This window comes from Bombus flavifrons, chromosome 2, assembly GCF_040668555.2.
Source record: "Bombus flavifrons isolate JBK064 chromosome 2, iyBomFlav1_principal, whole genome shotgun sequence".
Lineage (NCBI taxonomy): Eukaryota > Metazoa > Arthropoda > Insecta > Hymenoptera > Apidae > Bombus > Bombus flavifrons.
Genome location: NC_138443.1, coordinates 3,223,883 through 3,248,451, shown reverse-complemented (window position 1 = coordinate 3,248,451; position 24,569 = coordinate 3,223,883). Strand labels below are relative to the sequence as shown.

The following is a 24,569-nucleotide window of genomic DNA, read 5'->3' as shown; positions in this document are numbered from 1 at the left end:
ATTTTTATAAAGGGATAACAGGAATTTAGTAAAAGGTAATTAAAAACAAAGCAGATTATTACAATTATGAAATTTCAATTTATTATGCTACAATGAATGACAATAAAACTTATTACCTGTATGGTAAAATAAATAAGGCAGTGTATGCTCTTTTGTTTTGTTTCCTATATCTTCTACACATATGCTTCATACGTCTGAAACTACTGTCTGCCAAAGGTCATATTGTACGAACATACATATTCAATAAAAATTTCATTAAATTCGTAGATCAATATGTTCTTTGCAAATAGCAGCATTACAATCTTTATTATCCGAATATTTTAGCAAAGTAATTATATTAGTTAGTTCAAACGGCAGTGGTTACGGGAACCTCTCGATTAATACAATGTACATGTAATTACACAGTTTTTTTTTTGTCTTTTGCTTATTCTTGGTAATACAGAGATGATAGCACATCAGAAAATAGCACCAGAAATTATTCTTGGAATAATTACGTTTCGGATTTATTTATCATAAAGTGGAATGTAAAATATATCAATGGAAACAGAAAAGTCACAATGATTCAATTAATGTCCTTTTTTTAATCTGTATTAATTGTATATGTGATTTTTCTGTATCATTTGCTATTTATCAAGATTTACATTTCAATCTTTATCATTGAGATATTATACAAATTCTTTGGCAAATATCAGCGATATTTAATGGGTATACTTGAATTAAATAAAAGTTTATGGATACTATATTACTGAATTAAATTGAGCTGATAAAAAATATCTGAATATAGACTATACCATTAACATACAAATTTCAAACAAAATTTCATATCGCTGAACTTTTTGTTAATGCTTTAGAAACTAGAAGCAATATTACAGCTCGTTTTTAGTACTTTAAATTCCTTGCTTCCTATATATCATGAGTGCTATAAATGATATCATATAATGGTAACAATATTTTTGTTAACTTAGTTCTCTTTATCTAACATCAATACCAATACTTATTCAATTTCCATAATATAGCATTAGTTTATATAATGTTGATTATCCTTATCATAAAAGGATAGACACCTGAGCAAGAGAAAGTACAATATTCAAATCCTCAATTTTACTAAATTTCGTGTGAAGTGTCTTGATGTAAAATTAAATAAATTACTCAATTAAAAAGCATCCCAATTATTAAAAGCAGAAATACGTGAACTAAGATTTTTTAATTTGCATTTGTATTCTTATAAAATCATTTGTATTTCATGTACAGTTATAAAAAGATATCTTAACAAAGACATTAACAAATATTTTTAAATTTTTTGAAATACTGCTACAAATTTTAGTGAACTTTTAAACATTAGTTCCTTTACTGTTAGTACAATTTAATTTTATACAAAACAGTATACGTATGCACATGGAATATTTTTAATACTAATAATTAAATACAGAAATAGCATTAAACATAATACTAAATTAAATTATGAAAAGAATGCAAATTTTTTAAAAATATAATTAATTAGCAATGAAAATAAAATGAATTTTCTTGGCATGACATATTTTTACCGTAAATTATCTTCATTCATTCTTTGAACTCTAATATATCATCCTAAAACATCAAGCATATATCAAAACATTAAACATATAGATAATTGTCCTAAAAATTATATATATAAATTATCTTATTTTAAAATTTGGTATGTACACTAAAGAAATTCATCTAATAGAGTACTGAAAATTATTTTGCTAGTTCAATTTGAATATAGAGAGTAACACACAAAGGGAATAAATACTATGTAGTGAGCATTTCTAGAGTTCAGTCTTTTCATCCCTATATTCTAACAAATATTAAGTAATTTAATTACAATTTCGTAAAACTCAGTTATAATACTCGCCACAATTGAAAAATGAATTTTTTATAATATTTAATTTAATTTTCACATTCGTAAATTTTGACTAATATAAATATAACAAATTATAAAGTTAGCTACCAATTTATTAATAACATATCATAATATTTGAAATTGTATCAGTTATTGGTTACATAGCATTAGTTTAAGAATATAGTATTATTTGTTACATGCTTGATCATAAGAGTTACTATTAATTCTTACTATCCATTTTAAACTTAGTATGTATTCTACATATATATATATATATATATATATATATATATATATGCATGTAAATAATTGAAACTAAATAAAGAAATTCATTTGCTAACACATTGTTTTCTTATATAAGTGAATACTATTTATATGAATAATGTCAATAGGAAGAACTTATTACTTGCACTCTAGAATGCATTAAAATCTTTTTTCTCTCATCTATAATGTTTGGTAACTATTCTTTCACAGTTACAGTATAAATCACAACCAGTATACGAATCTAGAATGTAAGTTTTATGTTAAATATTTTCTAACATTTATACAAATACGATTTACTTTGCATATGTTTACGATTTTTACCGAGGTATTTCATATTTATACTGATTTTCAATTATATCCACTGTTCTACCCATAACTGAATCAAAATCTATTTTTTAATTACTTTGCTTATCGTTTATAACTTTGGTTAAAATAAACCGACGAGCACGTACCATGTTTCGATTGTACATTATCCACATTATAATTAAAAAACTAATTATCTAAATATAATTCAACTATATAATTTTATAATTGTACTCAATAAAATCGTACTATCTAAAATAACAAATTCAAATTTTGAATAATGCCATGATAACATTCGTGACCAGTCACTATATATGACCAATCACTAATGTATATAAGAATGACAAATTTATGCTAGATACAAATAATTTTTATTCACATTGATGAAAAATTATTGCATCAAGCGTTATTTTGAATAATACACAGATTATCTAAATTTAATTTACTAAATTATCCATGATTTTTAAATACGAAAAGAAGGCATATAATAAATATCAAAATCTAGTACAAGTTACTCCTAAAAACCCATTATGTACATGCCAAAAATATTTAATTATGCAATATGTAATATTGCTCATAAAATTTGGAATGTATTTACATGTTTTACAATTTATGAAATTTGTTTTTAAGTTCTCATTGCTTTAATGATTGATTAATAACCTCTAATGAAACGGTAAAAAAATTATATAAAATTACTGAATTTAAATTTAAAACTTAGACATTTTTATATCGAGTATTAATTTACTAAATGATTTCTTTTTAAAAATAGAGCACATATGACCTTATATATGCATGTTGGAACCTATATGTCAAGATATGTCTATGTTTAAAGTACCTTTATAAAAATTATGTAAAAGTCTGTAAAAATCCAAAGTAATAACTGGCGCATATAATGAATCTATAATGTATTTTATGAAGATTTGTTAGAATTCTACTATGTGCAGATACAATAAAATAATTTGATATAATGTACTGCCAAGTACCACATGTAAAAAACTATAGTTAAGTACATATTGTATTAAATTACCATCATCTTTGTATAACCACCATTTGCCAAATTTTGTTATTAAGAAATATACTTCTTTGAGGCATGAAGTACTATATATTAACGCAAAAATTATTTCACAAGTATCCCACTAAAATCAACTTGCACAGAAAACAAATTATTTGTAGTTTTCTAACTAATTACTTTTATTGCATTTTTATACCAATTTTTATGCAAAAATTTATAATTAACCGAGAATTATGTATGATTATTGAAATATCTAAATTTGATATCAAAATTTTTTACTGTGAGATATATTATGTCAGCCACTAATAATTATAAGCCAATATTATTATAATAATTTATCATTTTATATTTAGATACAGAGAGATAAATGATTAAAATCGTATCCTTTTAATTTCATATATAACGATCATTCTTTTCCTTGTAAGATTAACGCACAGTTATACTTCACCATGTCTTTAAAAACCAAAATTCGAATGCACCATTTCGGTTTTCCTTCATATATATCTATATAACATTAAAGTTACCTCCTTCCTCTTATTAATTATCAGTAACTGTAAAGATTGAAACGAAAAAAATGTACTATTTTAAATCATCATGTGATTTAACATTAATTGATAATCTTTGTTTAGTGTAAATGTACAAAAATTTTGTTATAATGATACTAAAGGTAGCGTGTGACTTATAATATGTCGGTTTGATTAGCGACATGATGAACTTTCTCGTACGTTGTCTTGAACTCTTCAAATCTTTTCACTTCCTTGAGCAACTCCTATACACATTATGAATTATAAGATACTTTATACTACATAAAAAAATTATTCTCTCTCTACATTATATTATTCTATTGAAAAGTCATACATAACAATAAGATTCAATAAGAAACAAATAATAATTTGCTTGATATTATTTAATGACAAATATGAATGTTAGAATAATTAATTAAATAGGGTAATGATATTACATGATATTGAAAAATGAATAAATATAACAAATTTGGTTAAATAAAATATATTTACCTTTGGCAGTGATTTTCTATCGTAGCTCTGAGCATATTTTCCTACACACCGACTTAGTTGCACATAAATGTCACATAGTACTTCTACAGGAAAATCCTTTGTAATTTCAACAGTGGTTTGCCATGCATTCTCCAATTCATTCCTATCTACTAAAAACCTTTCGTTTTCCTCAAATCTGGCTGGACTAGAATCACTTTCAATAGCAAACGATAATTCATCTATACTTCCCCGTCTAGACGATGAATTAGATGCACTATTTTCCGCATTCTTCTCTTCTTCCGTAAAACATATATCCATATTTTCAATTTCATCAATATGCTGATCACTGACATTATTGCTTTGAATTCCTTGCATGTCTTTTGAACTTTCATTTTGCGAATCGTTTTCAGAATCAGAATTATCAAACAGAGGTACATGACCATTCAAAACACTGTTTGCTTCGGTTTCAAATTCTTGAAATTTTTCTAAATCTATACTTGTTGTTTCATTGGTTAAACATACTTTGTTATCAGATACAGTTACATTTTCATCAAATGCGATTTTCTTCTTTTTATGAACTTTCTTTACATAGCCCCGTGCCCAAGCTGGTATTCTACGCTTTCTAGAATTATTATATCTTCTTCCATTTACAATCAAGGAATGACTAGGACTCGCAGTGTCTTTTTTATCTGTTCGTTCGGTTCCAGACGTGGATTGCTCTGCTTTTGACTGATTCTTATTTTCTACCTCGTTGTTAGACGTACTTTCAATAATTTTACGATTCTTCGAAATCTCACGACATTTATCCTCAAAGTCGGAATCCAATTCTGCTTTTATTAATGCGTATGCATTATCACGAAGAGAGCATGCACGGTGTCTTATCAATTTGTCAGCTGGATCTCTGTGAAAGAACGTTACGTAATATATATATATCATATAATATATACATATTAATATTATGAAGAATTATATCACTATCGAAAAGCAACATGAACTAATATGAGTGGCTTTCAATAATACAACTTTTTTCATATAATGTATCATATATAAATAATTAATAAAATATATGCCAGCAATTGAAAGCCACCTTAACTACGGAGCAACAACAGCAACGGATAAACAGGAATATCTGAACTACCTCTTTAATATTCCAAGGGAAGGCCTATCACGTAAGCTGACATGAAAACACACAACATGAATGTCAGTATCAACTTTAACTCCATTATTTATATTATTTATAATTGTATGTATAATGACAAAAAAAGTAGGAGAATAAGTAATAATAAAAAATAATATCTGTGCAACATTCTTTTTGAATAATTTATGAAGAAAACAGAGTAGTAAAACATATCAAACGCTTCCGTATTTAAATTATAATATTGAAGTATATAGTTTTGTAAGATTTGGTTAGGGATTTGATAAAACAAATGTTATATACTGTGCCCACTGACCTGTCAGGATTATATTCCAAAGCATTTCTACAAATGAGATCGATATCATCAAGAAAATCTCGAGCACAAAGGTAACAATGCATATCGATTTTTGTCATCATGGTTTCTAAATCCATAGGTTGTTTTATTATCATGTTATAATCTGGTACTTCTTCCGTATCTACTGGTTTTGTAAACATGAAGAATCTGCAATGTAAATATTTAATATTTGATATTAATTTTCACCTTATAAACAAAAAGTTATAATATGAAGATATTTACTGTCTATTTCTTGCAAGTTTTGCACAAATTTCCCTCAAGAAAATTCTTAATTCTCTTAACGAAACTTCTTCCTTTTCATATATTATTTTCTTTTCTTCTTCCGTTAATTTCTTTGGTAAAGGATCTGGTGCTAAAGGAAGCTCCTCTAGAACTTCTACTTTGTCATCTTTTATTTTCGGTGGCTTCAAGCTCTGAACCATGAAAATAGGTCGGAAGAATTTGGATCTTTGCTCTGCTGTTGGTGTTTTCATAGAATAAACTTCACTACGAAGTTCGCTAAACAGACTTTGAAGTTGAGTAGGAAGATCCTGATATGTTCTATCACTTGTGGCTAAAATTAAAATGGGCAAAGAAGGATCAAGTGCTGCAATACGACACAAAAAAACTGCTTTTACAGTTTCAGGTACAAGTGGCCACCACTGATCAATCGACCGAATATAAATTATGGACGGCACATTCCTGGCAGCTTCGTTAAACACCTATATTATTTAAAATCGTATAAAATATTTTTAATTATAATTTACTAATAATGCATGTTTCCTTTTATTATTGTTAACTAACCTGAACGCAGGTTTCTTCCGGCGATCGTCCACTTTCTGCAAAAAGAGTGCTAACATCTAATGTTTGAATTGGTAGATGTTCCATATGATATAATAATGCTTGTGCTAAATGTGGTCCTTGACCCTCAGACAAATTTCCACCAGAAATTAATAGCCTTGGACGATGAATTCCTTTGGTAATTTTCACTCTAGGATATTTAAGACAGTAATATTAAATAAGAAAGGTAAATATAACAGTAAAGTAGTTATTCTTAAAATTTTGTTACTTTGCCATAGCAGAATTAACTCCTTGTGGAAATATTCCTTTTATCGAGTTAAGTAACTCTTCCAATAAAGGTCCTAATAAGGGTTCCATGAAAAGTTGTAATTTTCTTCTAGCACAAGGTGACACTCTTTGTGATGATGGTACAAGAATGGAACTAGCTTGTAAAAAATCCCGTTTTTTCACCTATAAAAATATATATAATCTTATTATACTTATTTAATAGATATATGTTATCAAATAATAATAACATACTTTGATTCGTTCAGGATCTAAAAGTAACCTATTATTTGTTATATATATTTGCGGATAAGTTCTTCGCAATCCTTGCAAAACTGCTTCAGTGCATAAAGCTCTCAAGTCTGAGCCACAATAACCTGTCGCTTTTTCAGCTAATACCTCTAACAATTGATCAGGTGGGGGATTTTTCCACTTGCTAACGTGAATTTTCAATATCTCTAGTCTTTCTTTCATAGCAGGTAAAGGAAAAAATAATTCCCGATCGAAACGACCTGGCCTACGTAATGCTGGATCAATGGCATCTATTCTATTTGTTGCTCCAATAACTATTACCTATTACCAATAAAAAGAATGGGATACAATCATAAATATTTGATAACTAAGCGCTTAAACATGTTTTCAAAAATGAAATAATTAACCTCTCCCCTATCACTGAGGCCATCCATAAGCGCCAAAAGAGTAGATACAATACTAGCATGGATTTGATCCTGTTTCGTACTTCGAACAGGTGCAAGGCCATCTATTTCATCAAAAAATATTATGGACGGTTTCATTTGCTGAGCCTGCTCAAATAACAATCGCAACTGGCGTTCGGATTCCCCGACCCACTTAGATAGACAATCTGCGCCCTTTCTCATAAAGAACGACATTTTTCTACTGCCTTGACTACATTCATTTGCCAATGCTCTAGCTATCAACGTCTTACCAGTTCCTAGATAAATAAATAAGGATGTATTAATAATCACAATGTGTTACTTTAAATATAACTAATGTAATTATAAATATATAATAATAAATATAGATGTATACAAGATGGACCTACCTGGTGGACCATGAAATAATACTCCTTTCGGTGGGGTAATATGAAAACGTTCAAAAACATCTGGATACATCATAGGAAAAACAACCATTTCTTTAAGGCAGTGAATATGTGATTCTAAGCCTCCAACATCATTGAATCTAATATTAGTATCTAAAGTAATTGGATTTATATCTGCTTTACGATCAGGTGGTCCACCTTGAGGTATTGCTGATTGCCTACAATAAAATGATTTTATTTGAAGAATAATTTGTATGATTATTTCCAATCTAGCAAAATATTTCCTAAATTCTCTTTTTACCTTGCTTTTTTACTTTTCTTCTTATCATAACGTTGAGGTTCTGAATCACTGGAATCACTAGAGCTTGTACTTTTACTCCTGTGTTTACGCCTTCTCATGGAATTACTAAGAACACTTCTAAGTGCCTTTATAGATCGCCGAACTGGTTCTACATTAGCTTGAAATCTATCTACAGCTGGTTTTTTCTGACGTAAACTATACTTTCTAGGACCGGGGGAATCGGAAGATTCACTTAAATCACTATCTACCACTATAAAAATATTAAGTTAGAAATAATATAGAAAAACGTCTTTAGTCATATAAAGTAGTAGCATGTTTATGTCAAAGATAAACATCGAACCTGTAAGTTCCTTACCCCTTGGTAATTGCCGTTGTGCTGTCCTTCTAGTTCGTTTAATACGGGTATACATATCTTCATAACCCTGACAATAACATAAGTATTTTTTATTTTCTCATTATGTTCTAACAATAATTTTCCTCATTGATTCAACATTATTTTATACATGTACTAATCAATGTACAAATGATAAAACAATATTCTTATTTTATTACTTTATATTAAAAATTAGAACATAACTGCTCAGTAAAAAAATTACAAAAAATTACTTACATCTTCATTTTCAGAATTATCATTATTTTCAGGTTTTTCGCTTTCTTGTGAGCTATCTTCATCAGCTTCAACACGTTCTACTTTAGGCTTCACATCCTTCTCATTTAAATTTCCACCAAGTCTTGTAGCAGGTCCTTCTCTAAGTCTACTTGGACTATCAGATTTTCTTGTTCTATACATAGGTTATTTTAATAAAGATTTAATCACATTTTAGCTTTATAAATTACCTTAATGAATATTTACCTTACATCCTTTTCCTCATTAGATTTACTTCTGGTTTCCATTTTATCTTTATGTTCCCTCTCTGTTCTTTCCCTTTCTTGCCTATCCTTAAGATCTCTAATATCTTTGTCTTGCTCTGTTTTTTCTCTAAGATCACGATCACCTCTTCCTCTAAGTTCTCTATTATTTTGTCTGTCATGTTCTGTCCTCTCTCTAATATGTCTAGAGTTTTTATTTGGAGGATGATTTTCACGTGATCTAAGAGGCATACGTTCCCTAACATCACGTTTTCTTTCAGGAACTTCATCCACCATTTCTTTGTCAGATGAAGAACCATGTTGTTGAAACATCGGATAACCTTTCAATGTTTGTGTACCTAAAATACATTAGAAATACTTCAAAAATCTTCACATAACAAGAATTTTTGCTTATCTAACAACTATTTTATCTAGAACATTATTTAAAAGATAGACTTTATATGTTACATAATATTCAATAATTTTCTTGATATGGTTTAAAAAGATTAAATGCAAATTATATATATTACATATAGAATCAAGTATGATTTTAAGATATGCTTTACCTAAAATCCAGCTAGTATTAAGGTTATCATATGTTTGCATTCTATGACGTGTGCTACGGCGCACACTTAAGTTATTCATAGATATATGAGAAGTAGAACTTGAATGTGATCGTAAAGTACGCAAACTTTTAACCCTTCTGGCATTAGAGCCCAGGCTACGGTTTCTTGGAGAAAAGATATCTTCTTCTGTATCCATTGAGTCCAATGCAGCATCATCATCTGACATTATCTATATTGTATCATACAATTAAAAGTACTTCTTTTTTAAATTTCAACTGATTCAATTATTATACATATATCTATCTTGTGCACTAATATATTAATCTTGTATATTAATCTACTGCACGCGCGTGCGTGTATGTGTGTGTGTGTTATTAAAACAATTATAGATATATAAATGTATTAAAAACTTATTTAAATTAGAATGGTAATATTTTATAAAAATAATTGAAGTAAAAGGCATAACATCAAGTATTCTTGTGAAATACAGTGGAAAAATGGTATATTTGACTCATAATATAATGAAATAAGTTATATAACAATGATAGAATTTTTTGACAGTTAACAAACATTTTTTCGTATTTTTTGTTGTTCTTTTTTACGAAATGGAACACCGCCCACTTAAATACTTTTGCAGAACGCCGGAAAGTATGAAAATGAATGTAAATTGCTTCTTATAAAAAGTGACGATACAATTAATGATTAACCATAGAAAATATAAAAAAGACGATTGAAATTAAAATATGCACGATCTATAATAATAATAAACAAAGCACCATAGAAGCAATTAGATTCACCCTGAAACACACGAATTTTAACCTCAGGAATTATTTAGCATTTGAGGTCATCGATGCTCGAAATATTTAGCATTTTACCAAATAAATTACCTTCATCTGGCCAGTTCTTGCTGCCAATTTATACTTAAAGTAAAAAGAAAACTGCTAACGTCCGTCATATGCCTCAGGTAAAGTAACACCACTGCCTCGATTGAGTGCACGTAGCGCATGCACACTGAACCTTCACAAAGATCGTTTTATGATCGACTATCACTTAAAATTATGTTACATTAGCAACATGAATAATAAAGATCCACATGACACATGTTATAACCAATAAGTTCGTCGTTACAATAAAAAATTTCTTGTTGAATCGATGATTACAAAATTCGTATCCGCAAACTATCATTGCATACGTGAACACATACTGAAATTAGCTGTAAATGTATCTGTAGATCTAACCTAACCCGTTTGCAATTGTGATCACCTTTAAGTATATGATGCAAGAATACGATATTAGCGCGCTCTGAAATAAAACGAGTTAGCTACTGATGGTAAGTATACGATATATGCATAAATGTAATTATTGGTACAAACATTGACTAAATATAGAATAGATCTATCATCGCATAAAGTTCATATCATTTGTTCTGAAATATTGATCGCACAAAAAATCAGAAGTTTTGTCATTTAAAATGCTAAATTTAGGAATTACAATCATATGACTGTTCCTGGAAGTTAAGGCATTTCAAAAATTTTAAAATCAATTTAAATTGAGTTATATATTTTTATATACTAGAATAGATGCATTTTTTATTTTGTATAAAAAAAATATTTGTTTTAAAAACGATTAATTAAAAGAATACTTTAATTCTGTAAAATTTAGCATATGAAATGCTATAAGACATAAGATCACTTTTTCTCAATATATTTCATTTAAGTTAATGCGGAATGAATTTATTAAACTCGTTGTATTTATTTTTAATTTCCACTTCCTTTTCCTCAAATATAATTATTAAAATTTGATAGTGTTTTAATTCTTTAGTAAAAGCGTGTAGAAACCTGCATCGTAAGCAAAGATATATTTAAGAAATAATATAATATGCTTGTTAGAACTTTACTTAATTGTTTAAAATTACATATATTTCGCAATTGATTTAGGCATAAATAAAATTAAGTAAACAAGAAAGCATAAGCTACTGAAAGATGTTTCCTTTAAATGCATTTTAGATGCCATATATTCGTACTTATTGGAAAGTTAAAATTTCTATAGTTTCTGTAATTTTGGGTGTATGAAATTATAATAATAATCTATAATATTTTATATATTTACTAATTATACAGTGTCTGTAAATTATATACGGTTCGTGAATGTTCTGTTTGTATAATATATGTAAATTATAAAAATAATTAAAATTATATACAACAATGTTTTACATTATAGGTTATAGCTCTATGAACGTGTATCTCAAAAAAACTTAAAAATTAAAAAATTTTTGCACAGTTTTTAAGAATTAATTTAACATTTTTAATGTTTCGTGGCAATCAGTATATTCTTAGGAATAATTTAACATTTTCCCGTTTTATAAGATTACAATACGGTAAATTCATTAATATAACATATACATACATGCATATTATATATACATATAAAACACTACTATTAAATGAAAATATAGGACAATTATTTGAAAATTATTAAAAAATATTATAATAAAGCATGAGTGATACCTATTGAGTCAAATAATTGTTCAATGTTAGTGTTTTAAATTATTTTGTTATTCTTATTATATATATGTATTCTTATGTTAATTATATATATTTAATTTTAGATAATTTTTTTGATAAAAACATGTCAAACAGTATTAAACAAGATGAGAATATTAGTGAACGAACTAATAAAAGACAAATGATCGATGAAAGTTATGAAATGATAACAAAAGCTCCAAAGGTAGAACCAACTGAAGATGTAGTACAAAGAAAAAACAACGGTAAAAGGAAAAACTTTGTGATAATGTTAGGTTACCTTGGCAGAAATTATTGTGGTATGCAAATTAATCGTGGTACGAAAACTATTGAAGAAAGTTTATTATCTGCTTTGTTGAAAGCAAATTTTATTACGAAAGAACAATTTGAAGATGTAAGAGAAATTAAATTTCAAAGAGCTGCACGTACAGATAAAGGTGTATCAGCAGTTAGGCAAGTTGTTTCTCTACAATTGCGTAAGTATTATATTATTTATTTTACAGTTATATGAATAAAGCAGTGATAATTGTGAATGATGAAAATAATAATTAACGTCATTAACTCATAATCAATTATAGCTGATTATGTAAACAAAGAAGATATAAATCAGTATCTTCCAAAGGATATCAGAGTATTTGATGTAAAGAGGGTAACAAAAACTTTTAATAGTAAAAATAAATGTGATGCTAGAACATACAGATATGTTCTTCCCACATTTGTTTTGGCTCCAGAAGATCCAAATTTTTTACAAATTGGCGAAGAGGAAGAAGTAGATGAAGAACAACGACTTAAACAACTATCTATGATAGATGGAAAGTCATATCATGAATTCCGATTGACTCCAGAAATGCTTGACAAGCTAAATGAAATTTTGAAATTATTAGAAGGCACACATAATTTTCATAATTTTACATCGAAAACGTAAGTTGTTTTGTATTGTAAAATCTTAGTATATTACTTTCTCTACTTATTATATTACTTTCTCTTAGAAAGCCATTAGATCCAAGAGCCAAGCGTTATATAATATACTTTCGTTGTATTGAAACATTTATTGCAAATAATATGGAATTTGCAGTACTGGAAATAAAAGGACAAAGTTTTATGTTACATCAAATTAGAAAAATGGTATCTTTAGTTATAGGGATTTGTAGAAATATTGTGACAAATGATATTATCAAAGATGTATTTTCATTAGAAAAAATTGACATCCCTATTGCACCAGGTTTAGGACTAAGTTTACATTTTGTAAGATATTTTAATTTTAATTAGTTTCAAATACGAAATAGAATTATTTAATTAAGATCTTCCTTTATTTAGGTACATTATGAATATTATAATGAAAGATTTGGAAAAGATGGATTTCACAAAACATTAGAATGGCAAGAATGCAATGACGATGTTGACAAATTTTATAAAGAATGCATTTTACAGGATATAATAGATAAGGAAATATCAGAAAAAGTGTATCCTTTTTTTATGTATTAATTTACAGAGTAATTGATTAATATTTTTTAAATTACAAAATACTTTAATAAAAATATTTACCTTGACAAGTGTAATCTAGAATGATACATTGGTTGGCATCTATCCTAACACCAAAGAGATTTGCATTTAGAGAATATGAAGTACAGTGTGAATATGTATCATGAGATCATTGTATTTTTTATCAAAAGTATATTACATATATTTGTCAATAATAACTATTTGTAACTATTTTAAACTGTAATGTTATTACGAATGTATAAAAAATCTAAAAGAATTTATTTAATTATAGAATATATTCATTTATTGTTGATCTAAAAAAAAATTATTGTAGCAGATTATCTCTGCTTACTATATGTACGTCTATAATTGCAATTATTTTGATTTTTCTCGTATCTTCCAAGTGTGTGAAATATTAGTTATATGTTATTTCTATCTCGCTTTAACATATGATCATCAAATGAGAATAAAGCGAATATACATCCGCGTATTTCCCCTCACAAACATGCACACAAACAGATAAGAATACTTGTTGCCTCAAACGGGTTATTCCAGATTGATTCAGGATTAGTGACTGAAAGAATTCATCATTAAAGAAGCTAAAGCAATCTTCCTGGCAATTTTCTTTATTATTATGAAAAATACGATAATTATCATTTTAACAATTATATTCAGTAAGTAAATTTTTTTTTTTGTACTAAACTAGTTTAGTAGTGACCTTGAACTCTGACAAATTTTTATATATCCCAACCATAGATAATAAGTATATCTGCAATACATGTTATAACATAAAGCATATTATCATGGAGTGAAATTATATTGTTTTTTCGTAATTGTATTATTATTATTGTTCGAAATTATAAACAATTTCTTGCAGAAGGATATACGATATATATTCTTTATAGCTTAATGTACAAATTATAGGTTTAAAATAAAATAAAATAAAGAATTTGAAACGTAAAATATATAGTTTATTTATTTTATAGGTTTGATGAAACATGGATATACACAATGTGGGTAAGTTAATATATCTTTTTATAAATATACTGTTATTTTACATCAATAAAATATTTTATTTACGCCATTAATATGAAAGTAATAATATTCATTAACAAACTTATATTTCATGAATTTATAACAAAATTCATTAATGTCTTTCTTATAGTATAGAAACATTTCAATGTAAAAATGGAGACTGCATAAAGAGTGAATTATTATGTGATGGGCAGGCAGATTGTAAAGATAGCTCTGATGAAACAGTTGTAGAGTGTACTAAAGCTGAAATCATATGTCCAAATTATGCATTTCGATGTTCTTATGGTGCATGTGTAGATGGAGATGTAACTTGCAATGGAATACAGGACTGTATTGACAATAGTGATGAAACATTGTCTAGATGTACAGGCATTTCATCCAATATGTCTTCATCTGCATCGTGTAGAAAAGATCAATTCACATGCGCTAATGGACATTGCATTGATAAAAGTAGTCTATGTGATGGTAAAGCAGACTGTGCAGATAATTCAGACGAGACATATATGCAATGTGGTTCAATCATGTAAGTTGTAAGATTGAAGAAAAAAGTCATAAATTGAAAGTTGTATAAATATCTCTGAACTACATTACAATTTTACTTGCATTATAATTCATTTCTGTAGAAATAATCAAACTTAATTTATTAATTAACTTATATGGTATAACTCTATTTGACATATTTATAGCTGTCCAAATTTCTCTTTTCGTTGTGCTTATGGTGCCTGTATTGATGGTGATTTAAAATGCAATGGAGTTGAAAACTGTGCAGATGGTTCCGATGAAGATCCTATGAAATGCAAATATACTACAGGAACAACTTCAACTCCTCCTCCCATAACACAGCGTCCAATACCTCCTATTAGTTCCAAATTTTGTATTGTACCACCAAAACCAGAAAACGGTTATTGGAAATTACACAAATCATATTGCTGTGATGTGCAAGCTGGTCAAGTATGTAATGATTGTGATGTTGCACAAGGCACACGGTTAGAACCAGGACAAGAATTAATATACAAATGTAATCCTGGTTATAAATTAAGTAAAGATACTCGTCCATTTTGTAGCTTGCAAGGTAAATGGGTAAATATTCCAGAATGTAAAGGTATGAAAGAAAATGATAAAGTAATATTAAAAATAGTAAAAAGATATTATTAAAATATACTTGTGTTTTACAGAAATACGTTGTAAAGGATTAGAATCAGCTTCAACAGGTGTTAGTTGTAGACGTAATGGTGGATATACTCCATGTTCAAATCCTGTTCCTGGAACAGAAGCAATATTATTCTGTCGTAATGGTTATAAAGAACAGACAAACTTTGCATCATCACGAGTTACATGTAATAAAAATGGTGAATGGAGCCCGAATCCAATACAGTGCATTCCAGGTCCGCTAATGATAAATATTTATATTAATAATTCTTCTGTCTTATTACAAACAGATGCACAAAGAAATTACTCTATGTTTATAGAAGTTTTTGATGATAAAATTGTTATTAATACAAATAAAGGGAAAAATAATATTCCAGACAATGATTTGGCATAAGAAATAAAGTTGTTAAAAGTCTGGATTCAATACTAAAAATATAATATAAAATAATTTTATACAGTATTATATTTATAAATTAATACATTATTTCAATACGTTATAATGAAGGTTTTAATTTAAAAGAAAGTATTATTAAGTATATAAAGTATATTGTATTATAATCTATGTGAGATAAGTTGCACATATTAATCATATTTATGTATATTCAGTGGAATTTATATAATATTATAGTAATGCTTATGATATATATTATAATAAAATTGAAGAATTTCTAATGCAAATTTGTTAATATTTTGAATATTGTTTGCTACCATTCAAATTTATATAATAATAATTATTTCTCTTTAATGATATGATACAAATATATATTTTAGCATGTGGTCTTCTACCTGTACAGTATATACCAACTATTGTAAATGGAGCTCCAGCTAATATTTCCGAATTTCCGTGGCATGCTACACTCTATAGGGCGGAGAATTCTTTTGCACCAAAAAGATTTATTTGTGGTGCAACTATTATTCATGAAAGACTTCTAATTACAGCAGCACATTGTGTTTATGATGAAGTGGCTCAGAAACTGGACGATGCTTCAAAATTTTACATAGTCACAGGCAATATTTTTCAAGATTATGATTCTCCTTTACATAATAATATAACAGTGAAGAAGGCAAAGGTATCTATATTTATTATTTTTAGTGTTTCGAATTTCTATAACTATCATAATAACCATGTCCTTTACATATATGTCAGGTAAAACATATATACTATCATTGTGATAGATACAGAGGACTTAGCGGAAATTATGAAAACGACATAGCTATATTGGAAGTTACACCACCACTTACATTGTCAAACAGATTAGTACCTGTATGTTTAGATTCGAAGGATGAGATTAAATTAGAAAATGGAATGTATGGAAAAGTCGCAGGATTTGGGAGGACTGCTTCAGGAGAATTTAGTGCAATGTTACAACAAATTACAGTGCCATATGTTTCTTACAGTATGTGTAAACATTCAAGTATTGTTCCTGAAACAGGACAAGTACTTATTACAAATGATAAGTTTTGTGCAGGTTATGTAAATGGTTAGTATAATATTATTGTTTTTCTTTTTAAAATTTAATATAAAATTATAGTACATTGTTTATCTTACATTAAAGTTGATCAAAAATATGTAAATCACAGGATCTTCAGTTTGTAATGGTGACAGTGGAGGTGGATTGATTTTTAGCAGCAATACATTGTGGTATTTAAAAGGTATTGTTAGTGTTACTATTAGTAAAACAACAGGAGGGTCTACAACATGTAACAGTGATACATATTCTTTGTATACTCAAGTTTCCAATCATTTGTTATGGATTCAGGATATTATTTTAACGATAGACCAACAATCATTACTACCTGTATGTCCTACATAATGAAATGCTCACCATTGCTTATACTCAATCTCTAATGAAATATACTAATGTAACTGAGATTTAAAGTACTATTTACCTTTCTTTGTACATAGAACATGTTGATGAATCTTTTAAAGAATGATCTATGATAATATATCTTTTTTATATTAATATACAATCATTCTTTTATACATAAATGAGGTGTCATATACTATTGAAGCCATACGATGGAGATACAAAATTATACAATCTTTTCAAATATATTTAATAAAAACTGTGTAAGGTGATTTACATGTTAAAAATGTATGGATATATAAAATCTTTTGATACATAAACTTTAAATAATATTATTTTTTTAATTTATACAAAATAAATTATATACTTTTATAGAAGTGCAACTAGTATTATATTTAAACTTATTATTATTTTTTCTGTTACAAGCATAACATTTATATAAAACCTTGGTTATAAAACAATATACAATAACTATTATGAAATATATATACACATACATATACAAGTACTATAATTACTTCTGTACTTGTCACAGGAAGACAAACCATTCTAAACAAAATTTGGTGATATCCATATTTTATTTATGTTTACACACATTCATATTGTTTTGATATTTTTTCGTTGTTAACCCTTTTTGGCAATTTAGATGATACATGGAATACAGTAGCGTCTATTTAAAAAATATAACATCAAACATAATATTAGACATTAATAATAAAATTAATATAACATTACAATACAAAAAAATATAATATAAACATTTTACCTTCAACATGTAAGTTTTTTAAGTTCTCTTGAAGTTCATCTATGGTAGAACTTAATTTAGTATTTGGTACTGAAGGCAAAATATTTTCATCAAGTTTCATTAATTCTGCCAATTCCTTTTCTAAATCAACATTTGAATCATCATTCTCAAGAGACTCTGATAATATACATTGTACTTCTTTTTGCTCTTCCAAAGCCTGCAATTTCGATCAACATAAATATTTTAATATAAGAAAACTAAAAATTAACTATTTAGTTCCGAAATTTACTCACTTCTGACAGGTCATCTACAATATCTTTAACATTAGACTCTGGCAAACAACTCTCGTTAAGTTTTTTTAATACATCTGATCCTATTTTGTAAGCTGATATCACAGTAGTATTTGTGTGAGTATTTTGAATACTTGTTATAAGGCTTTGAATATTGTTAAGTGTTTGAGCTCGCTTTTCAATAGTACTTTCCAATTCTTTCTTTTTTCTTAAATATGTTTTTGCTACCTGCCGTAAACCTTTTGTTAAATATGACTTTGCTTCACTAATAATATTAATTTTTTCTTCTTCCATAAGTTCTATTTCTTTTATAAGTATATTTTCTTGTTTCATTAACTTGTATAAGCCTTCTTCAATTTCTGTTATGCTATCTGATGAATGTGCAGCGATTTTAATCAATAATTCACTTTGATTTTCATTATTTCTAAAAACCACCTTTTTTTCACGCATCAACCATATTAAGATTAACATTATAGTATTATCTAATATATTTTTATCTATGTCAGATTTACAACTTTTTACTAGTTCAGAAAATGGTATAAGAATACTTTCTTTTTTTCTTTTTAAAATAGAAAGTATAACATCTCCAAATTCTTTAATGATTTGTAAATGTATATATCTAGTTTCTTTGTTAATTTCATTATTAACAACATAACTTCTAACTTTTGAAAATGACCACACAAGTGGCTTTTTCACAAATGTATCAATTGACCATGCAGTCCATGATTCACAGGGTTCTTTCAAAAATTCAGTTTCTGGAATTATTTCATTATTCCTGTAATATTATATAAATTAATCTTCAATGTAAATTGTTCTTAATTGTATTTTTATAATCTATGAAGATAATATTACCGATGTAATTCTTCAACAACAGTTACTAAACAAAGCGGTGTACAACCTTTCCTTCTAAAAGCACCACTTAAGTCTGCAATAGAAAAGCTATTTCTCTTAGTGTATTTTAACCATTCATATATTAAATTTTGCCAAAATTTATATTTCGATACCCAATCTTGTGGATTAGCAGATTTAGTTCGAAAAGGGGAAAACAAAGCACTGATCCTTTCTTCTTCATTCCAACATTTAGGCATTTTTTCAGAGGGAAGTGGTAAGTTATTATCTACATCTTCAATTTTTGTAGTCATTTTTTTAGCTGAAAGAATATTCTTTTAAGTTAGGTTATATTTTTACATGTAAAAATAGAAAACATAAAATAATAATATTTACCTTTTTATGATAATATTAGTTCTACTATATATGATTAATATCTTTTTTAATGTTATCAGATATTAATAATTTTTCATTATTAAAAAGTTGATTAGAATCTTCCTTTCGATAAAATTGTTATTAAATCGTTTTGAGAACGTAGTACAAGCACCTAACCGTGTAAATACTAAGTAGATTCAGTTATTATTTTATCTACTACCAGTTTTGCTACTACTAGATACTTCGCTATTATATAGATTCATTCATTTTGTAAAAAAGCAGATATATTTTTAAGTTGTGAAATACATTTGCTTAGACTAACGTGTATTACAGTAAATTTCTTATTTAAAAAAAAAAAATGCTTCGATGCTAGAAATGATTTGTAAAATTCAAATTTAGGCAAACTGACATTTTATATTATGTACAACAATCACATTTCTACTTCTGCTGTCTAACTACAGGCGTTTCCTCCCGTTTCCTCTTTGTTAAAACAAATGGCAACATTCATATGGTGCTAGCGACTTGCGATACGCATATCGCGATAACAACATATAATTATAATATAACCATTTTTAATATAATTTTTATAAGAATCGTAGTTGAAATTATCTTAAGTTAAAGAATGTAAATATTATTACTGCTTGAAGATCAATTAATATAAACGATTGCTAATAGCAGCTCATGACGCGACGTCACTAATCCACTAATTATGCTACTTTTCTCTATTACCACCCGATCTTTTCTCTTAATTTCGCCTGATCTGACAAACCTTAAAACTTTATTGTATTCATAGTTTGAGGTTATAAGTATCTGTCATTGTTACTGCCACTGTCATCCTTTTTGAAATTCGATAACAATATTAACTTTTTATATAAATATCTTTACATGTATGAATTAATATTCAGTAAATATTGAAACATAGTAAAAATGTCATCGTCTTTAGGCAAGTGAATATTGTTATTATTAGGTTAATGTTAGTTTTATTGTTATTATAAATTACATAATATATTTTAAAGTAATGAATTTTTATTAAGCAAGCTATTACATATATAATAACGTTAAAACTTGTTTAGTTTTCGAATTTATTTTATAGATTCTATAATATTCCTCATTCTTGTGGCATTTTTGTGGGGTGTAACCAATCCATTTATTAAAAAAGGAGCTAAAGGCTTAGAAAACGTGAAATCATCTTCTAAATTTTGCCAATTTTTTAAAGAACTTGCTTTTCTTATTACAAATTTAAAGGTTTCATTTAAAAATTCTATTATCTGAAATATACAGATGTGCTACAATTTTAATAATTATTCTTATTTTTATAGTACATTATACCATTTATCATTAATCAATGTGGTTCTGTATTGTATTTTTTAACTTTGAATAAAGTAGATATATCACTTGCCATTCCAGTCACTAATTCTCTTACTTTTGTAATAACGGCAATAACTGGTTGGATTTTGGGTGAAGAAAAGATACACAAAAGTTGGTATATAATTTGCTATTTTTTAATAAAATTTATAATGGAATTTATGTGAATTATATTAATTTTCAGATACATACATGGGAATGATATTGATTTTGGTTGGAACAGTCCTTTGTTCTTGGGATAAAATAGACAATACTATACAGCTTTAACCTTTTTAGCATTTCATTTTAGAATGTTTTATTAGTTGCAAATAGCAATTAAAATTTTAACGGATTCGTTTGTTTTGTTGTCTTAAATAAAATAATATTTATATTACAATAATTATATAGATATAATTATGTTGATGAGAATATAATCATATATTTTATGATTATATAGATCAGAAATAACGGGTTACATGTTATTATAAAATACATGGAATTTATGACACTGATTTGTTCTTAGTACTGAAAATATTTGGTATTATGCTTATTTATTTATTTCAGATTAATAACTGTGTTACACATGAAATATAATTCATTTTGGGACTTTAATCCTTCGACATTTAACATTTTTATTTCGTACACTTCTGAAGAAGTAAATAATTATATTAATAGATAATATAAATTTATAGATGGATCGATACATTGTCTATATATTCATGATATTTACATATGAACTATAATCATCAATATATACATGACAAATAAACAGCACCAAAGAGGAAGGAATATTGTAGATGTATTATCGAATTCACATCGTTGTACGAAATAATAACATATTACAGTAAAACAGATTAAACTCTGCAAGTTTTTTCAAAGTGTCTTGTTTTACTGTTAACATCAAATATTCATTATCATTAATATTCATAATCATCAATATTCATTAATTTGAAAAATTATAAAATGTGGTAATTAATAGCCGAAGAAAAAGATTAATTGGAAACATAATAAAGCAAATATAAAAGTCATTGTTAGAAATAAAGATTATTATTACAAATATTTACAATTAGTATATGTAAATGAGATTGAATTGATCTATGCACAATAAACATTTAGAAATTATACATATAACTGTTAAGTATCTCCTTGTACACTCAAAGATGGTGATTGTTACGATAAAATTTAAGAAATATTTTTTTATGCTGTCACTCTTATCTTAAAATATAATCAATATATTAAGAAAATACTTTGCATGTTCAGAAATTTTGATTTCAGTTGAAATAATGTGTATGGATACTTAGAAAAACGGAAATGGCACTCTGATTCACGGTGAAATGAAATTATTTTCTTCCGTTTTTATAAACCACAAAAGAAGAAAAGGTAGTAGTGTAGTGTTGGTTCTGAATGCATTCTCATCTTATGCAACAAATTTAATTTGTTAAATTTGGCAGAGAGAAGGCTGTGTTGTGAAAGGAATCTTAGGTTGTGAAGATCTCATTAAAATAAAAGTTGATGCTTTAGATAAGTATGTGTCTTCCAGTTGTGCTCTTTTTTTGTTGGTCCTCTTCTGTTGCCAGTTTAGATTCAATCATCCAAAAGGATAGTGTGTCAGTCAATGAAACAACTAGAAAATAGTGTTTTAACCATGTGTGTACATATTCAGATAATTTTACATTTTGTCACGAATCCGCATATGGCTATAATTCGTTCACAAAAGTAGTTTAAGCGCAATGTGGTTCACAAATCAACGTCATAATTAAATTTATATTATTAATTGTAGTTATAATGATTATATATTAAAACAACAAACAGAAACTTGTCAATTTTTTTATTCGGTTAATAAAAATTACTTATTTAATCATTAAACCGTTTGCGATCTAAGGCGGATTTCTCATTGTACATTAGAAGAAACAAAATAAAGTGATAGAATAACTTGTTTATAATTATGTTCTTTGCGAGCACGGTGGTGGACCGACGAATGTGTTATCGTTAATCCCTTACGATTACGAATTACATACTTATGAAACTCAAGACTAGCATTAATCAATGGCCTGCCCTTCAAGCACGGGATTTTTTACTTTTCAGCTTAAACCAACCCGCACTCTTATTCGGATCGCGTGGAACCGATGTGGACCTGCTTAATTCTGGTTTTGAGTTAGCGCTCCGTGATTTGGTGGCCAACGATTCCGTGGAAACAGTTCTATCCACCTTCTGCTTGTCTTTCGATTTCAACGTGCTACGATTAATCGTGCCTGCAATAATAAATATTGTGCATTAATTCGTTACTCTGATACATGATTCTTAACATATGAAATGTGGATAAAAAAATAGTCTTCCATAAATAAAATATTTTCCTTTTTTTATTTATTTACAAAACATCATAAGAATTTGTTTTTACCTTAACATAATTTTTTTAGATTCAAATTCACATTTGTTAAAGTTGTTACATCAAAAATTCAAAATATTTCTGTGAATTTTCTATCCACATTTTATATTTTGTAGGTATTCTTTATTTAATATTTACCGGTTTTCGAGAGATTATCTTTGCTTCGTCGTATATCTTTTCCACGACGACTTAGCGTTTCACGACTTCTCTGCCTACGTCTCATAGTCGCTAGCGGCTTTGGATGCAGTTGTTGATCGTAATTTATTTCGAAAGGTTCTCTATAATGTCTAGGCTTCCAAGGTGCAAGAACACTGACACTTCTTGATACTGTTCTCGTGTGTGATTGAAGTGGTCGATTTAATTCCTCCCTGCTTGCTGCTCTACGTCTCTCATTCGGACCAGGTATTTCGCCCACTAAACAAAAATATAAGTCGTGTTTTAGATATCGAAATACAAGATATAATTTACCGATTACGATAGTTTTTATAGTAAGGCAAATGGAATTATTTTTATAATGTTAGTAAGTATGTAAGAATTTATAAAAAATAAAAATAAATTTCAAGTAATTATTTTACAAAGCGTAATTATTTTACATATGAAAATATGGCAATGAATATTACTCCATCAAGACCAGATTTAATACAAAAAAAATAAAATAGCTACAAAAAAAAAAAAAAAAGAATTGTCAGATCTCTCATTATTATTATTTTCTCAAGAAGATTAATTAGATAATTTAAGAACTTTTTAACGGTACAAAATAAATTTGGACATTTCCTTATTGAAGTTTTAAAACTGTTTAACATTGAATACGTATTATATATTTAATTGTTATAACACATTTGACAATTGTTAATAACTAC

General features: G+C 27.3%; 6 protein-coding genes across 13 annotated transcripts in view; 3 read left to right on the top strand and 3 right to left on the bottom strand.

The window, feature by feature from the left end:
• Positions 1-2,144: 2,144 nt before the first annotated feature.
• Positions 2,145-10,994, bottom strand: LOC138189768 (ATPase family AAA domain-containing protein 2). Of its 5 annotated transcripts, XM_069131916.1 has the most exons (17): positions 10,633-10,994; positions 10,522-10,543; positions 9,746-9,974; positions 9,184-9,538; positions 8,941-9,112; positions 8,671-8,752; positions 8,331-8,580; positions 8,033-8,247; positions 7,629-7,921; positions 7,225-7,542; positions 6,974-7,155; positions 6,709-6,895; positions 6,148-6,626; positions 5,887-6,072; positions 5,574-5,609; positions 4,457-5,336; positions 2,145-4,209 (listed from the first exon to the last, which is right to left on the bottom strand). In XM_069131916.1, the coding sequence occupies exons 2-17, from the start codon at positions 10,522-10,524 to the stop codon at positions 4,120-4,122; spliced, it is 3,957 nt and encodes a 1,318-aa protein (XP_068988017.1). In that variant the 5' UTR covers positions 10,525-10,543; positions 10,633-10,994; the 3' UTR covers positions 2,145-4,119. The 5 variants fall into 5 exon arrangements, with proteins under 5 accessions (XP_068988017.1, XP_068988016.1, XP_068988019.1 ...); XM_069131915.1 differs by lacking the exon at positions 10,522-10,543; XM_069131918.1 differs by lacking the exon at positions 10,522-10,543 and having other exon boundaries at positions 2,145-3,991.
• Positions 10,995-11,634: 640 nt separating this feature from the next.
• Positions 11,635-13,980, top strand: Pus1 (Pseudouridine synthase 1). The gene is made up of 7 exons (XM_069131912.1): positions 11,635-11,884; positions 11,966-12,122; positions 12,354-12,743; positions 12,846-13,188; positions 13,257-13,512; positions 13,585-13,730; positions 13,832-13,980. Exons 2-7 carry the CDS (start codon positions 12,053-12,055, stop codon positions 13,914-13,916), a joined length of 1,290 nt encoding a protein of 429 aa, XP_068988013.1. The 5' UTR covers positions 11,635-11,884; positions 11,966-12,052; the 3' UTR covers positions 13,917-13,980.
• Positions 13,981-14,100: 120 nt separating this feature from the next.
• Positions 14,101-17,806, top strand: LOC138189761 (modular serine protease). 2 transcript variants are annotated; one of them, XM_069131908.1, is made up of 8 exons: positions 14,101-14,423; positions 14,736-14,766; positions 14,915-15,307; positions 15,471-15,886; positions 15,960-16,169; positions 16,873-17,003; positions 17,081-17,414; positions 17,515-17,806. In XM_069131908.1, the coding sequence occupies exons 1-8, from the start codon at positions 14,384-14,386 to the stop codon at positions 17,745-17,747; spliced, it is 1,788 nt and encodes a 595-aa protein (XP_068988009.1). In that variant the 5' UTR covers positions 14,101-14,383; the 3' UTR covers positions 17,748-17,806. The 2 variants fall into 2 exon arrangements, with proteins under 2 accessions (XP_068988009.1, XP_068988008.1); XM_069131907.1 differs by having other exon boundaries at positions 14,107-14,423; positions 16,705-17,003.
• Positions 17,807-18,130: 324 nt separating this feature from the next.
• Positions 18,131-20,142, bottom strand: LOC138189762 (charged multivesicular body protein 7). Of its 2 annotated transcripts, XM_069131911.1 has the most exons (6): positions 20,001-20,142; positions 19,781-19,926; positions 19,629-19,715; positions 18,780-19,551; positions 18,508-18,703; positions 18,131-18,411 (listed from the first exon to the last, which is right to left on the bottom strand). In XM_069131911.1, the coding sequence occupies exons 2-6, from the start codon at positions 19,846-19,848 to the stop codon at positions 18,329-18,331; spliced, it is 1,206 nt and encodes a 401-aa protein (XP_068988012.1). In that variant the 5' UTR covers positions 19,849-19,926; positions 20,001-20,142; the 3' UTR covers positions 18,131-18,328. The 2 variants fall into 2 exon arrangements, with proteins under 2 accessions (XP_068988012.1, XP_068988011.1); XM_069131910.1 differs by having other exon boundaries at positions 19,629-19,926.
• A 639-nt stretch (positions 20,143-20,781) lies between these two features.
• On the top strand, positions 20,782-22,201 carry LOC138189764 (transmembrane protein 234 homolog). Its single transcript, XM_069131913.1, has 4 exons — positions 20,782-20,922; positions 21,073-21,224; positions 21,299-21,458; positions 21,529-22,201. Exons 1-4 carry the CDS (start codon positions 20,907-20,909, stop codon positions 21,609-21,611), a joined length of 411 nt encoding a protein of 136 aa, XP_068988014.1. The 5' UTR covers positions 20,782-20,906; the 3' UTR covers positions 21,612-22,201.
• Positions 22,202-22,955: 754 nt separating this feature from the next.
• The window catches only part of blo (bloated), a 170,077-nt gene continuing 168,463 nt past the window's right edge, over positions 22,956-24,569 (bottom strand). For both annotated transcript variants that reach the window (XM_069131905.1, XM_069131906.1), the window contains exons 7-8: positions 23,848-24,123; positions 22,956-23,575 (exon numbers count right to left, since the gene is read on the bottom strand). In XM_069131905.1, coding sequence (XP_068988006.1) covers positions 23,382-23,575; positions 23,848-24,123 — 470 coding nt within the window. In that variant the 3' untranslated portion in view covers positions 22,956-23,381. The remainder of the gene's footprint in view (positions 23,576-23,847; positions 24,124-24,569) is intronic.